At 27.8% G+C, this 17,804-nt stretch overlaps 1 protein-coding gene across 1 annotated transcript in view; it reads right to left on the bottom strand.

The window, feature by feature from the left end:
* Positions 1-456: 456 nt before the first annotated feature.
* Positions 457-17,804, bottom strand: part of LOC100200520 (CXXC-type zinc finger protein 1) — a 39,680-nt gene continuing 22,332 nt past the window's right edge. The window contains exons 13-16 of the mRNA XM_065818477.1: positions 14,168-14,211; positions 13,851-13,941; positions 11,913-12,065; positions 457-1,121 (exon numbers count right to left, since the gene is read on the bottom strand). Coding sequence (XP_065674549.1) covers positions 918-1,121; positions 11,913-12,065; positions 13,851-13,941; positions 14,168-14,211 — 492 coding nt within the window. The 3' untranslated portion in view covers positions 457-917. The remainder of the gene's footprint in view (positions 1,122-11,912; positions 12,066-13,850; positions 13,942-14,167; positions 14,212-17,804) is intronic.

Consider the following 17,804-nt stretch of genomic DNA (forward strand, 5'->3'; position numbering starts at 1 on the left):
AAAAAGTTGCTAAAGCCGAAACTTACAAAAGATTTATACTAAAATTTTCGAAGTCTTACATATGTTCTTTTATACGTAAAGTAAAAAATATATCATTGAAAAATTATTACTTCCTGGGCCCTTTTACTCATACACTGCATGTAGTCGGTAAATTTATTACGCGTAAAGGTCAAATTTATTAAGCTAGTTGGCTGATTAAATTACTTTAGAGAATCCTAAATACCTGTTTTGTTTTTTGACACCCGCTATATGTTTATATTCCGAAATCCCTTTTCAATAATTTTTTCAATAATCCAATAATTTTTTCAATAATCTAATTTCAATAATTTGACTGTGTCTTGGTTTTGAGATGTTCTGGTCTTAGTCTTTAAAGTTATGTCATGATTACATCGCATTCGAATCTAAAGCCTAGGTAAAATATAGAATATCAAATTTTAATACATAGATGAGGCATAATGGCTCAAATGGCATATTTCATTTCTAAAACAATTGATGAAATGATGATTAACGTGAGCATACAAAAAAAAAAAAAAATAAATAAAAAGTGGTTTTTGATCAAAAGGAAACACTCCCACCTCAAACAAAGATAATTGAGGAGCACATCTGCAAAACGCGCTAAGTCACAAAATAAAAAAATTTTGATTTAATTTTCGATTTCCAGATTCTATATACTGAAAGCTACCATGAATTATTTTATTTTTTTAATTGTCTCACAAACTAGAACTATTTAACTGCAACTTTCTCAGATTGCTATAAAATTTGAAGCATGTTATCTGAAAGCGATTTTAAATTAATTTTTAGTATTCGTGGATTTTTTTAATTTTCTTTAGCGACGCTAAACTTCCTCTTTTAAAACTTCTTAAAATTTATTTTAAAATTTCTCCTGCTTTAGAAACGTTCTATGACAGAAGAAAATATTATCTGTCAATTTCATAAAACGCGTTTTGTAAGGATTCTTCGGTCTCAATCGAGTTCAACGACGTATCATTTGTTAAATTACTCTCTAATACTTCGGAGTGGTCTATTGTATCGTGTAGCAAAATTCCGACAACATCGTTTCTATTTGAAATTTCAAATCGAAACTGACGTTCTTGCTCCAAAGCATCTTCAAGTTTCCACCACTAAATTGAAAATAATAATAAATGCTAATAAAAAAATTTAAACATCGACACATGTCAACTGTAATTATGTTTTATTATTTTCATGTTATCATATTTTTTTAAATTAGAAATGTTCAGTGTTGTTGATTCTTGGCGTTAAGGCCAAAAAATAAGTCCTTGGCCTCATTGGCTTTGAAAACTTTAGCCTTTCGCTTTTTCTTTTGAATTTAAAACTTTCTTGGACGTTTCATAAACAATCTTTTTTATTAATTTCATCCGCCTTTTTTGCATAAACAAAATATTTTCAAAATTGTTACTCTTTGTTTCTTTTATATTATATTTCCAACATAATTCTATCACTGGCAGCATCACTACCAGAGGCCTAACATTGCAAAATGGCCTTGACATTGCAACATTTGTCCTTGATCTAGCAATATTTGTCTTTGGTTTTAACCGTTGTCTTGACTTTGCGACACGTGGCCTAGTCTGTGCAATATTTGGCATTGTTAACAACCACTTGACTTAAAACGACAAGTTAAAGATTGTTATTTTTTAAAAATAATATTAAACGTGCAAAAAGACGACTGTTGCAACTGGAGAAAAAATATTTTTAAGGTTTTAAATTATTTTATATAAATACAATAGTTCCTTTGCGCAAAAATTCGTTATAAAAATTAATTTTAAACAATTTGCTTAAAACCACGGCTTACTACATAACAGGCCTTGCCATCGCGCGGCTTGCGTAAAAAACCGGAGGCAAGATTAAAAATATTACTTCGCAGTAATTTACATTTTCAGTTAGGTGATTTTCGCATGAATATTTGTATGATATACCCACTAAGAGTAATTTATAAAAAGTTAAAAGATGAATTATTTATTCTTTTTTTTTTTTTAATTTTGTTTATAACTAACATTGTAATATAACTAACAAATAACATTTATAACAATTTTAAATGAACTTAAATGTATCTAAAACTAATTATGTTTAAACAATTTAGTTAGTATATATAGATTTAATTTTGCTATAATTTAATATTGGCATTTACCACAAAATTTAATACTGGGTTTTTTAAGTATTAAAAATAAATTTTTGAGAAAAAAGAGATAAAATCTTTAGAGAATAAAATGTAAATACAAGCTTTCTAGATATTTTGCTAAACACTATTTTACAGTTTTTATTAAAAACATTGCAAACATTTTACTTTGTACTGAGTTTTATCAACTTTTGCTTCGGCTCCTTGTGTGAACGAGGTGAATAGGGGTGGATTTCAAGAACTTGTTGAACGGAAATAAAATAAGTTCCTCCTGAGCCTTGTCTTAAATTTCCAAAGAGCTTTTCTAATGGATCTGTTGTAAAGTTGCCTAATAATACATACTGATGAGTTGTATCAAAAGATATTTTGACAACTGAACCAAACCATAACAGGTCTGAGCTACACAATTAGCAGTGTCTCTTGTTAGTAATTTGACTCTTTTGCAGAAAGTTTACTTAAACTGTCCTCATTAGCAGAAGCGATAGCAGCTTGATTAAAATCTTTCAAACAAATGTCTGCATATGGATTGTGAACATTACAAATTTTCCAAAATTCAACGACTTTAGAGATGAAAATAATCGTCCCTTCATTTTCATGCAGGTCTGAATGACTTTTTAATGCTGATAATGTTTCATCGCAAAACACTTGCAGACAAGTGAAAACTTTTTATCTTTCAATTGGCTTTGGATAAACAGAAACTTCTGTTAATTTAGACATTTTAACAATGTTTTTTGTTTCAAGCTTTTACAATTTAATAATTTCAACCCATCGTGCTATTTTTTTTTCTCCATCAATATAAAATTCAAGTTCTTGAGTTTTTTCTGTGATCCAGTTATTACGTATACTTTTTAATAAATGAACATAATCAAATAAAAGAAAAATATTGTCTTAAGTACACCATGTTTCCTTTTTTTCAAAAAAGTTATAAAAGTTCTGATTGACTCTGTTACCATCAGAAACAATAGCAACAACGTTGCCCCCATTATTTTTAATTGCATCAAAAATCAGGGTTGTCTGTTCAAAAAGAAACTCAGCATCAAGTTCTCTGACTGGTAACATTTTTTTAAGAAATTTTGGTCCATTAAACAATGTTACAACCAAAAAGCTCAGTACTGTACTGTGCTTTTTGGTTGTACTCAGTACTGTGTTTGCTAATAGATGAGGTTTGTTAACTGATTTACCAAATACTATGCCACCATGATACTGCAACATTGGTTTAACATAAACCTCATCAAGAAGTAAAATGCATGTTTTTTGTCTATCATCTCTAAGATAGAGAAAATATGTCTGATATAAGTGGCATCATCTAAAGATTTACATTAAGATGTAATTCTTCCTAAAGTATGTAAACTTCTCTGATGCAATTGTAGGCTGATCCTGAAAGAGAAAAATACTCAAATGCTCGCACAATTGTTTCAATTGGATACTTTTTTTTCCCCAATACATAATTTATTCATTGACAAAATTTGTTGATATATGACTTCTTTTTTGGGTGCTATTTCACAACAATTTAAAAATCTTAATGGTTCTTGGATATGAGAAAATTTGTTCATAAAATAAACTCGGTTAGATGATAAAGTCATAACCCTAATTTTAACTCCACAATGAAATGCTTCAAAAGTGAGATCTTTATTTATGCAAAGAAGAAGTCTAGGAATAGCACTTTTCTTTAAAAAGTATGAAGACTGAATATATAATATATCATTGCATAAATAATTAATAATAGCAAAATTAAATTCATTAGTTTTTAACTTTTCATATCAAACATTAATACTTTTTATTTTTTCTTGTGAATTAAATATTACTAACTCATCCTCTTCTTGCCAGCGAATACTATGAAGACTTTTTCATGTTTTATAAGTGGCATGGGTACAGTAGGAACTAAGCTTGGCTTTATGCAATCAAATACTGATGGAGCACCACGAGGTCTCAGCTTCCCATAATCAGTAACAGTTGAATAATTTTTTTGCCAATGTCTTTCACATACTACGGTGTTATTAGTATCAGGAACATTATCTCTTGGTATTATAACAATCCAACATTTCGTTCTTCAAAGTTAGATAAAATAATGACGGGTGTTTGGTTATTATAAACTTTATGCAATTATTAAATTTATATATATTCAACTTAAACTAATTTTATCAAATAAAATTTTAAATGAAAATTATTTTGTTAATTTTATAATAATTATTTATTAATGTTATATAATTATCATTGTTACAAAAAAACCACCCCCATATTTATTTTGTAAAACTGCTTTCTAGTTTTTCAAATATAAAACTATCTTGCCTCCAGTTTTTATGCAAGCCACGCGTTGACAAGGCCTGTAATATAGTAAGCCATGCTTAAAACTAATTTTTAAAAACTCGCCGAAAATTTCCTTTCCGAAAAAACCTTCACGCTATTTAAAAACTAATTTAAATATTTATATGTTTTCGTATTTAACGAAGTATTTTTTACAATGTCTGTTTACAATGCATGCACTATTAACCAGGGTTTGACCTAACTTTGCACATTATTAGACACAAAATTAAGTTTCTTTGTATGTACGCAATTTTTTCATTCAGCAAGTATTCTTTTTTTTTTCAAAATGAAAACTAAAAAAGTACACTTCAGAAGCCCCCCCCAAAAAGTCTAATTGAGATAAGTTGTAAATTTCCCCAGCTTTAAAATTTTTTTATGCTCCTTAATGTAAAACAAATAATTATCCTCTTCATAGAAAATATTTTCTTGTGCATCAGACAATTTCCATGTTTTTAGTATTTTTACCATTGGCTTCCTTGACGATTGTAATTTGCCCAGGAAGAAGCCCACCTTCATAAATAAACACAACAAACTCATTTTTCTCTTTTTGCACACACGTCCAACTTTCTGATTTGATTTCTCATTCTTTTTACTGTTTAGTTTGTTTTCAATGTTACTTAATGATTTAAGGATGTTATCACCACACCCTATTTAAACCTCACATTAGAAATTCGATTTTAATACTATATTATATTACATAACTTTAATACTATATTATATTACATGACTTTTACATTACTTTAGTACTTTATTATTATCTATTATTACAATTATTATTTACTTTACTATTTTTTACTTTTATTTATGCGTTTATTATGCTCATTTTTTTCTTTGCAAGGCAACATCATCAAATTTTTCTCTCTCATCAGATTTTTCTAAAACTTCTATGTTATACAAATACCTGCTAGAAAAGAAATTTCATTTTTTCATTTATTATTTTCACCAGATTGTAAAAATTTATAATCTATACTATCTTGTAAAAAAATCTTAATACTGTATTTTAGCTGTAGCGAAAAGATAGTATTAAGATTTATGATGTTTTTTGAGTTTATTGACATTTACTGGATGCACTTTTTAAAACTTGATTGTAAATTGTCTGTCTGATTTGGCTCCACATCAATCAATAACTTATTAAATTTACTGGACGCACTTTTTAAAACCTGATTGTAAATTGTTTGTCTGATTTGGCTCCACAGCAATCAATAACTTATTAAAAGAAAATGTTGTTTGTTGATACATCTATCAACAAACAACATTTTCTTTTAATAAGTTATTGATCTTTGTGTATCCAGCAGGAAAATCTTTGTAGTGAGAGATATAAAAAGTCACATTACTTAATAATACACATATGTATTATTTTATCATGTTTTATAGGCAAACAAACTTTATTTCATTTTCTTCACAGGTATTAACTACTTTTGGATAGATATAAGAGGTGTCAAGTTTCAAATCATTTTTTGACTAACAATATATTTAGTAACGTTTAGTGTCAGGGTTTTACATTAACGTACTCAAGATATTTATGTTATCTGTTAATAGTTTTTGTTGCTTTTTTATGTCGAAATAGTACTATTTGTGTTGAAATAGTGTTACTTGTGTTAACATAGTATAACTTGTATTGACACAGTATTACTTGTATTGACATAGTTGTATTGACATATTTGTGTTGATATAGCATAAGTAATGACTTATTATTTATTATTAGCATAAGTAATGACTTACTATTACTTGTTTTGAAAGAAACCCTGTTAAAGTGATTGTTTTACAAAACTTTTGTATCAAAATAAGAATCGTCTCTTGACATGTGGAGAATCTTTAACAGTATCTATAATAAGGGGAAATCTGTTATTCTACCTCTCTTGCATGGTTCAGATTTTGTCAACTCACCTAAAGAAAAAGCTGAATTATTTGCTAAGAACTTTTCATCAATATCATCTCTTAATTCCACTAGTTGCATTCTACCTGATATAGCCGACAAACAGGTTGATCCATAGTTTGACATTCGTATCACTCCAGCTTCTATATCTAAAGTGATTTCCTGCTTAGACTCTTCTACAGCTTGTGGTCTGGACAACATACCTGTTATAGTCTTGTAGAAGTGTTCTCCGGAGCTGTTGTCTATATTTTCAAAACTATTTAAAAAGTGATTATTGGAGTCTTGTTTTCCAGCCTGGTGAAAAGCAGCATCTGTTATCCCTATTTTCAAAAATTCTGGAGAGTGATCTGACTCATCTAACTACTGTCCCATTAGTCTTCTTCCTATCATAAGCAAGGTTTTTGAATCTTTATTTAACAAACACTTAATCTCTAATCTTAAATCTAATAACTTACTTTCTGATCATCAATATGTAAGTCAATCTTCTTGTTCAACAGCTAATTTGCTAACAGTAATAACTAATAGGTTTTATCGTGCATTAGATAGATGTAGAAAGGTTACAGCCATTGCTCTTGACATTTAGAAAACTCTTGATAAAGTTTGGCTGGTCTTCTCCATAAGTATTTTTCATACGGTGTATCAGGTAACATCTTTAAGATGATTGAATCCTTTCTAACCAATCGTAGTATAAAAGTTATCCTCGTTGGATAGCACTCATCTTCATATCCTGTAACTTCAAGAGTTCCTCAAGGTTTTATCCATAGCCATATACTCTTTTTAATTTACATTAACAATCTTCCAGAAATTCTCACATCTAAGGTGGCATTGTTCGCAGATGATACTATCATTTATTCTTGTCTTGATAAGAAGCCAACACTCTCTGATTGCTTGGTGGGGGCATTTGAGCTTGAAAAAGATCTCACTTCTGCTACATCTTGAGGCACTCAGTGGCTGGTGAACTTTAACTCAGATAAAACTCAATTTTTGCAATAATCTAGATCTTCCTATATTTATGAACGGTAATGTACTTAAAAAGTACATTACCTTTCTACCCTTCATTTTCTAGGATTAACTTCCAATCTTTCTTGGAAACCATATATCAAATCTATAGTAAAATTAGCATCTGCTAAGGTTGCATTTCTTTATCGTGCTTGCCACTTTCTTACTTCGGATTTTATTCTCTATCTCTATAAATCTCAAATCCGGCCTTGTATGGAATACTGTAGCCATATCTGGGACAGATCTTCTAATGATGCTCTTTCTCTTTTAGACAAGGTGCAAAAACGCATTGTAAACATAGTTGGACCTGCTCTTGCAGCCAACCTCCAACCATTATCACATCGTCGTAATGTTGCTTCTCTTTCTCTTTTCTACAAATACTATAATGGGCACTGCTCTAAAGAGCTAGCATTTCTTGTGTTATCTACTAAAATTCATTCTCGTGTTACTTGTCATTCAATCTCATTCTTTTACTGTGACTGTTTTTAAGTGCTCCAAAAATCCTTATTCATCTGGTTTTTTCCTCGAACATCAGTTCTTTGGAATTTGCTTCCTTTATCTTGTTTTCCTGATTCATATAATTTGCAATCTTTCTACTTATCTCTCTATATATACTTATCTCTATTTCTACTATCTCTAAACTTAATTTTTTCTCTTCCAATAACTTCCAAGTCTAACAGTGGTTGCTTGCAGTTTTCTTGGAATTGAAGATGTTGAAAAAAAAAAAATTTACATTATGCTAGTTTTATCTTTAAATTAGTTGCAAAGTTTTGTGGTTGTAAGTTACAAAAATATGTAATCTTAAAAAGTTTCTGAAGTTATTTAGTGCAAAATATATGCAATATAAAACATGATTCATATACTTTCAAGTATAAATAAAAATCAAAACACCATGAAAACAAATTAAAACACCGTAAATATATATTAAAAAACCATAAAAACAAATTAAAGCACAATGACTAAATCATAACTTTATGTACATTGAAAAAATCATCAAAAAGCCATGAAAAAACTCATGGCAAAAAATTATGTACATTGAAATTAGTAAGACAAAAAAAACAAATGTTTTATGTACTTTTTTAAACAAGAGATACTGCTGTAAGCTATTTAATTGTGAGTACAGTTAACACCACTTGTGTTTAGCTAGTAAATAAAGGAAACAAATTGCAAAAAAAAAGCTTTTAAATTTAATTTGAAGAATCTTAAACTTTTTTAGAAGAGTATGCAACTGGAAATATGACCATTAGTACGGTTGTAAATATAATTGGCAAATTTTACAATGAATATCTTTACATTTGAATAAACCTGTTTTTTTGATAGATGAAATAGAAAAAACAACAAACATATCAAAACAGATATATTTTACGAGCAACCCCTTAAAATATTTTTTATTCAAAAATTTCTTAAATCTAGCATTTTTTTAATTATATACAACATATTCAGGGGGTGCCAGCAGTCATTTTCAGAAAAAGTTGTTTTTAGAACCACCGTAATATATATATATATATATATATATATATATATATATATATATATATATATATATATATATATATATATATATATATACTATACTAATACAATATATATATAATACTAAAAAATTTCAAATTTGTTTTGAGCCTTATTAACATTATCACTACAACTACAACCATAGTGTTAAACTTATAGATTATAAAACATCTTATTTTAAACTTTTGAGTTGTTTTGAAGTTGTTTTGAATGATAACAACAATTTTCTTATTTCACATAGCAGTGAGAATATAAAATACTGTAATATATGTTTTTTTTGTCTGCATATTGTTTTTATCTTGCCTGCATATTATTTTTATCTTTCAAAAACTTTACCCAAAATACAAAAATTAAAATTTAGAAATACTGAATTATTATGAGTCAATAAAAAGAACATTTTGAAAAATATACATGCTCCACGCATCATTTTGGATGACAAATTAAAAACTTTTACAACTACATCAGGTTGTGTAAAAACAAAAACATATTTAATGTTTAGTGTAAAAACCAAGAGATGTTCAATGTTTAGTGAAAAACAAAAAGGCATTGTTTAGTATAAAAACAAATGTAGTTTTTTTTACTTTATCAATGACATTTAATGTCATTGATAACTAAATAAAGTTGTCTAAAGATAAAACTTTAAGTTTATTATTATGAAACCTGAAAATCATGTAAGCAGGGTGTTAACCAGGAATAAATTTTATACAGCGTTTGACAAAATTGGGAATTTGTCAAAATATTTTCCAATCCTCCTCCTCTATATATCTTTTCACTGGTGGGCATTCGTGTAAATGAATTTCTTTTTTGATACACAAGAAAATTGAGATAACAACAAAATCAATTTTCTACAACACATTTCTAAAACACAAACGTAATAAATTCTGTTTGACGTCCTTTATAGATGAACCCTTACACCACCATGTAATAAATTGTGTCATCAAAAGAAATGTTTGAAAAATAGAAAAGGTTTTGATATAGTAACTTGAAATAGTAATACAAACTCCAAAATTTCATATTTCTAGTTCAAATGTTCTAGTTTATATATTTTATAAAAACCTTTTTTTTGTGTATTTTATATAGAATTTTAGTATAGCACTGTTATGTGTATTGTTATTAAGCATGTTTTGGAAGTTTTGGAATTTTTGGAAGTTTAAGCATGTTTTGGAAGTTTATTTCTAGGTTTATTGCTAGTTCAATTTTATAATAAATATTTTTTTTTAAATCCCATAGCAAAATTTTTTTATACATAAATCCCAAAATAAAGTTACAATTACAAAATTTCAGCAAAAACAACAACAAAAGTCATTTAATTACAAAAGAATATTGTTCGCAAGCCATTCCACACTATTGTTGCAACGAAGAGCACCAATAATTATTTTTTCATTCATAGTCATAAAATGTGATTTATTCAAACATTTAAATTTGCTTTAACGTTTTTAAAATTCAACCCAGCAGTGAATCTAGTTTTCTTGTTTTTTAAATTTCTAGCAGGTTAGTAGCAACTGGGGAAGGGAGGGGGGGAGGCAGCAAATAATTTTTCAAATAAATAATTTTGAAGTTAGTTTTTAGAAAAAAGCAAACGATTACAAATTAAGATATAAAAGAAAAAAAAGGATAAAAAAGACCTAATTTGTTAACCCTATTTTTGGCGTAAGTTCCTTTTACAAAAATTTGTGACCTACTACTATTTGACCTACCCAGTAGAATTGCCCCCTCCCCCCACAGTGGTTGATTAAGGCTTTTCGGGGCCCGGGGTTATATTTTTTGGTAAAAAAAAAAAAACTAAAAAAAAAAAAAAGTGGTCCCCAGCACTGCCCCCCCCCTCCAATTTAATTATTGTTCCTACAGGCCGGTCTAGTACCATTTTGCTGTAATAAAAAAAAAATTCTTATCATTAAACATATTTAATTTTTGTTTTAATATACGTATTTAATTTATGTTTTAAATACAAGCAAGCTGTAAAGTAAAGAAATCTATATTCCTTATTAAATAAATTTGTAATACCAATTTGTTATATTATAATTATATATTTTATATGATTATAACTTCTAATCAAAAAACACTTTTTTTTTTTTAAACTTGTATTTCAGAGGTGGTTTTTAAAAAAAGTTAGTCGAGAAATGATAATAGATAAGTAAAAAAAGGTTATAGTCAAAGCAATTACCTTATTCAGTTGATTAAACTACAAAACAAAAAGAGAAAAATAACTAAAAAATTTCCGTAATATCCAGGACTAATGACACCAGGAGGAAGAGGAAAGATGGTGAAGAGGGAGGAGGGGGTGAGGGTCGTGCTCCACCCCTCCTCCCACTTTTTTTCTAAAGGACTTTTTTTTTTTTAAAAGAAAATTCTAGATATAGAAAACTTTTTTTTTTGAAATTTACGATTGGTCTCCCCCCCCTTACCTTGAAACCTGTGTGGATGGCCATGATATCCGCATTGATCAAAATTTTTGATGTAAACATCTTCTCAATATTTTGAATAAACTTTGTTGACAAAGGACATGAAGTAGAGCTTGCAGTGAGACTTATTAATTATTCAAATTACCAGCCAAAATGTGCGAAACTTTAAGAGAAATAGCATTTTCTGGTGTTTTAACCAAACATATTTGTTTTTTAAGATTGTGCTTTATTTCTTGCTAACTTTTTTTATATAATATTTGCTGTTGTTGGAAGGCAATATAAAGAATTAATTGCAAATGAGAAATGAATTTTAAAAGCAAGTTGTCGAGAAATTCCCTAAATTCGCTGGGAAAATCCCAATTATCAAGTTTTTTCCAAGAGACTTTTTCACAGTTATGCAATGCATAGTTAGCAGCGATTTTATTTCAAGTTTTACACAATAAATTAGAATTTCTCAAGTTATTTTTCTATTAGTATTTAATAATAAATAATTTTCAGAATTATTTCTAAATTTTAATTTATGATTTAGCTAACTTTATTTGGAGAATGAGACTTTTTAATTAAGAATTTTATTTTTATGAGCATTTGGGAATACTGCATTTGATGGGAACCCAGAGGGCTATTTTATACCCTAGAAAGAGATCACAATTTAACAAATTTTATTGTCTAAGGAAAAAGAATATACCTGATGAACCCTTCTCAGATCGATTTCTCCTCGCCTAAGTCTATACCATGATACATGGCGTGTACATTTACGCTTAGATATTCTGCAAAACTTTCCTGTTTCATGAAACTCACTGTCAACAAGTGGACATCCACAAACCATATCAGAATCAATCTAAATAAGTAAAATGCTTTTACAATAATATAACAAAATCAGTAAATTGATTTCCAGTAACAATATAAGCCAATCGAGTTCATTTATCTTTTAAACAAGCTAAATTAATAAGTTTAGTAACTCTATGACATAAAAAAAGTAATATGTATTCAAATGAAGTTTATTATGAAATATATTTATAGAATTCATTAGATAAATATTTTACAAGTCATTAATTAAACTGCGCATACAGTCTACCCATAACTTGGTATGACAAAAAACAAAATCTCTCTCAAAGTTAAACAAAGGTGTTTTTTTTTAACTAGGGTATTTTTTTTAACTAGGGTGTACAATTTACTTGTTTAAGGATGAGTTTTAATTTTAAGAGATTATTACCCTATGCATAAAAAGACAAACACAAATGTATATGGGTAATTCCACGGCGGAAAATGAAAAAGTAGCCAAATTTTATTCTCTTTTTCATCAACTTTTAGCAAATGAATATTGATTTAGACACAAAGTTTATTTAAAATATACCTTTAGTATTAAAATTAATTTATTCAAGTCATTTTTATGGTTCTGAAAGTTATAGTTTTTCTCATTGTCACATGATAAAAAAAGTATCATTGTAAAATGCTATTTTAACCATAAATTTATTTGCATAATCGAAATTAATTTAGTGTGTAAATGGAGCTAACATGTTCAAATTGCTGCTGATCAGATTTTATACTTTATAAAATACGTATATTTCAAGAAAAAAATGAAAGAACCTTTGCAATTTTCATGTAACACAAGTTAACAAAAACATGATAATTTTTTCTAAGATTTAGTTAAAAAACTTAAGTTTTTTAATAATATAGCACGTCATAAACACCATATGCACCATAAAGCATATCACCCTATTTTAGTTAATTCAAAGCCCCTTCACTCCTGTCAAAAATGATCACATATACCTGGACCTCCTCTCCCTCCTGAACTGTAATAACAGTTTTTACATCAAAAATATTAAAAAAAAATTTAAATGTAAATACTTTGCAGCATTTAAAAAATTCAATTTAATGAAAATAAGGCAATACCCATAAACGTAAGAAGTATAAGTAAAAACTTCGACAAACCAAAGATTTACTTATTTAAATGACTCAAATTAATAAATTTGTAATACTAAAATAATTTTTTGAAGTTGATCTTGATCTTGTAGAAAAACTATTTTTGATTTGATAACTTTCATAAATGTTATGAAAAATCACTCAGGACAAGTGCCACCAGTTTTTTAAAATTTCCATTGTTAACTATTTTTAATGAATGAGCTCAATACTTTTGCAATTCCTTTGTTATCTAACTTTAAACTCTTAATAATAGATAAAAAATCCATGATAATAATCGCTTGGTAACATAAGTGATGTAATCTAAGTTAAATATACAGTATCAAAGAAACCAGTTTATTTTCCTAAGCCGGTTATCTCTGATAAATTTTTATATGTTTTTTAAATTGTTATAGAATTCTCAACATCTTGTGAAGGTTTCTAATACAAACCGCTTTACTGATTTGCAGAAATATGACCTAAAAGAATTTTTTTTACCTTGTTTTCCATGTAACATAAGTTAAGTAAGATTTTCAGTAATATGTTCGCCCTCTTTTAGTTAGACTCAAAACTTTTTAGCTCATTTTATTCTTTAGACTAACAGCTTTTATACAATATAGCTAAATGTTTAATTTACAGTTTAAATAGGCAAATATTTGATGTAAGTTAAAAATGGAATTGCCCATATAAAAAAAAAATGTAATGAAAATAAATATTTTATTACTTTTGTTTCTTTGAAGTGCTCAGGACACATAACTTTGAGTCGTTTGCAGTATGTACCTTGTGCATTTATATAACTGTCGCAAAACAAATTTCTGAAAAAAAAGTTACACTTTTTTAGATTTTGTAAATTAAAATCACATATTTTAAAAAATTATTTAAAAAAAATTTTGATTTCAATTTAAGTTTTTTATTTTTAAGAAAAAAAAACAAAAAAAACATTTATGAAAACAAACAGTACTCATATAATGATATAAAGAATCAACAACTTTTAACCTGAAACACTATAATTAAACATACATTTAATCAACAATTTCTTACCCAGCACTTCGCATAACAGCCCCAAATGACATTAAACATTCTACCTAAAAATATGTTGCATAACCAATTACAATACATATTTTATATTGTATTTACCTTAACAAGAACAAGAGGGCCACTACAGTTGAGAAGGCTACTCAACTATTTTTATTATTTTTTTAAATTGCTACCCCATCTTGATCTTTTAACTCCAAAACACAAGCCTTGGTGAACAATGCAAGGAGAAACAAGATGAGTGCGGTACTAGAAGGGGAATGTTTAAGATTTAACTCAAAACTTTTTGATTATGAAGTAATCACTCTACCACTATACCACTATATATATACTGTTAAGCCAAAAAGATCCGACCACTCATAAGTATTTTTTTTTCAACATCTTCACTTCCAACAAGGCTATTAGAGTTGGAAGTTATTGGAAAAGAAAAGATGAAGTTTATAGAGCAAGATAACAATTAACAGTCAACTTAAAAGATTGCAAACTGAATCAATTGCAAAATGAATCAGGAAAACAAGAGGAAGGAAGCAAATTCCAAAGAACTGATGTTCAAGGAAAAAAACTAGACAAATAAGAATTTTTGGAGCACTTAGGAACAGTCACAGTAAAAAGATGAGACTTAATTGAATGATAAGTATATGAATACAAGAATGAATTTTAGTAGGTGGCACAAGAGGCGGTAGCTCTTTAGAGCAGTGCACATTATAATATTTATAGCAAAGAGAAAGAGAAGCAACATTATGAAGATGTGATGTTTGGAGGTTGGCTGCGTTTTTTCCACCTTGTCTAAAAGAGTAAGGGCATCATTGGAAGATCTGCCCCAGATATTGCAACAGTATTCCATACAATTTGCCATATTCCATACAATTTGCTGTTCCATATGATTTATAGAGATAAAGAATAGAATCTGGAGTAAAAAAATGGCAAACACAATAAAGGAATGCAACTTTAACAGATGCAATCGATTTAACTATTTTGCAATCGATTTGAAAGTATATAATTATAATTATATATTTTACAAATATATAATTATAATTATATACTTATAATTATAGTTATATATGCTGACAATATACTAAATAAACACGCAATGATTGGCAAAATGTAAAATAATTAAAGATGCCAGTCAAGCTAGATAATCATAACTTTCAATTGATTGTAATAATTTTTTTCAAAACAAAGTATCAATCTTTTGCTTTTATGAATTGAAAGATCTATCTAAGCAATCATTTCATGACATGTTACAAAATGTTACAACTGTTATGTTACAATTGATAAATTAAAATAAAGAATTTTAGGCTTTAAATAGAGTCAGCTAATATATATTATAAATAAATTTTAAAATATTAAACAAACATAAACTCACTTTATAATAATTTCTATGAGGGAAATTATTTTAAAGCGCGTTTGAAATAAGTTTTGTGAATAAATACTATAATGAACTTGGTGCACAAAATTAAATCATATGATAAAATTAAATCAAAATTTAAACTAAATAACTAAACATCAGTTCAACCATAAGAAATTTTTACCAATGAAGACATTCTATAATTGATAACAGTACATGTTACAATTTATTTTATGACATGTTACAAAATGTACTATTTTTAAACCAGAAATAAAAGAGTAAAAATGAAAAAAAACACTCAAAATAAAAAATTTAAAAATAAGAAGCGCAGGAATCTTTATTTTCAAAACATATTGACACTTTATTTAAAGGCATTACAGGTACTGTAACATAAGTTCACTCATCAAAAGACTTATTATTTGTCATATTTAAATCTTTAGACAAACAAGATAAAGCACCAAAAAAAAAAAGCATTTTACATTGTTTTTTTTTCACCCATGAAACATCAATATACTGCAATGTGTATATGCAATATATGTAACGTTGTAACAGTAACAGTTATATGTAACAACTTCTGTTAGGGCTATTGGTTATTTAATTAATAAATATTTAAATTATTTAATTAGAAAATCAGTTACAATTATTAAATATTAAATAAAACATTACTCTTACCCGGCCACTAACTTCAAGAAAACATTACTAACAACCAGCCTCTTAGAGAAAACATTACTAACAACCAGCCTCTTAGAGAAAACATTACTAACAACCAGCCTCTTAGAGAAAACATTACTAACAACCAGCCTCTTAGAGAAAACATTACTAATAACCAGCCTCTTAGAGAAAACATTACTAATAACCAGCCTCTTAGAGAAAACATTACTAACAACCAGCCTCTTAGAGAAAACATTACTAACAACCAGCCTCTTAGAGAAAACATTACTAAACATTACCTCTTTTATACAGAAAATATTATTTTTACTCAGTGTCTCATTTAGAGAAAACAATACAAAAAAATATAAAAATAGAAACAAAAATTTAAAAATTTGTTTCTTTTACTTAATATAGTCTTAATTTAATTGAAAACTTTTTTGTGTTAAAAAATACATAATTAATAGTAAAGGTTTATTTAAATACAAAAACAAGTAAATGAAAAGAGTTCAACATTGGAACAAAAGGAATAAATATGATGTCACTCTTTTAATGTATTGCATTCTATTGCAATACATTACCCCTCCTCTCCAAATAAAAAAAGTGAAAAATGCAAAGGTAGTTATTGAAGATTATGGAGAATGTTTTACATTTTCTATAATCTTTTGAGCATGTTAAACAAACACATATGGAGGGTTAGGCTTAGAAAAATTCAGAGTTTTGTTTGTTCAATATCCTTTGAAACCTAGCCAATGTCTATTAAATTTGCTTCAACAATTAGCAAGACCAAACTCAATTAGCCAAACTTAACAACAAAAAGTCAAGACTCCGGTTTAAAAATCAACATTCTTTTGTACTCCATGAAATAATCCTTGTACTCTTTGTTACCATGTTAGGAAACAAATTTAGCCTTTTTAGCCATAACTTTAGCCATCAGTTTATAAGTTTAGCCATAAGTTTAGCCATAAGTCTAACTTTAGCCATAATTAACAATCTGCTCAAAAAACTTATGTTTGTTTAAACAAATGGCGTAAATAACAAAACACAAAATTTCAGAAAAATATCATTATTAATGATAGATCATCTAACTGAACATTTTTTTTTTAAAACAAGCCTAAAAAAAAATAAAGAAAAAATTTAAACAAATCTTGCATCTTGGACGACATACAAAAACATTAAACTGTATAATAAAAACATTATCGAACATAATTACAAAAAATAAATAAAAAAACTGCGATATATAAAGATTAATGCAACAAAAATAACATATAAACTAGTATTTAAAATATTTTTTGCAAATCAAAATTACATCTTACATATTACATCTTTTTTGCATTGATTTAACAAGAATGTTGCAAACTTTGTTTGCAACTTTTTTTTAAATGGTATCTAATTCTTGCTTTAGGTTATATGTGGATCTTATTTGTACCTTGACTAATTCTTTGTCCATCCAAGCCCAAATAGATTCAATTGGATTCAAATAGAAAGTGTGGGTAAGCGCCAAATCTTGTTGGTTTATTGGTCATGATTGCCACTATTTGTTTCAATCAATCAACATGTCCACTGATGGGACCATGCAGTTCTCTAGCGCCTCTATATATGTATGCTGATTGATTTGACTTGTATAAATGTTGCACACACCCACTC

This window comes from Hydra vulgaris, chromosome 14 (genome assembly GCF_038396675.1).
Source record: "Hydra vulgaris chromosome 14, alternate assembly HydraT2T_AEP".
NCBI lineage: Eukaryota > Metazoa > Cnidaria > Hydrozoa > Anthoathecata > Hydridae > Hydra > Hydra vulgaris.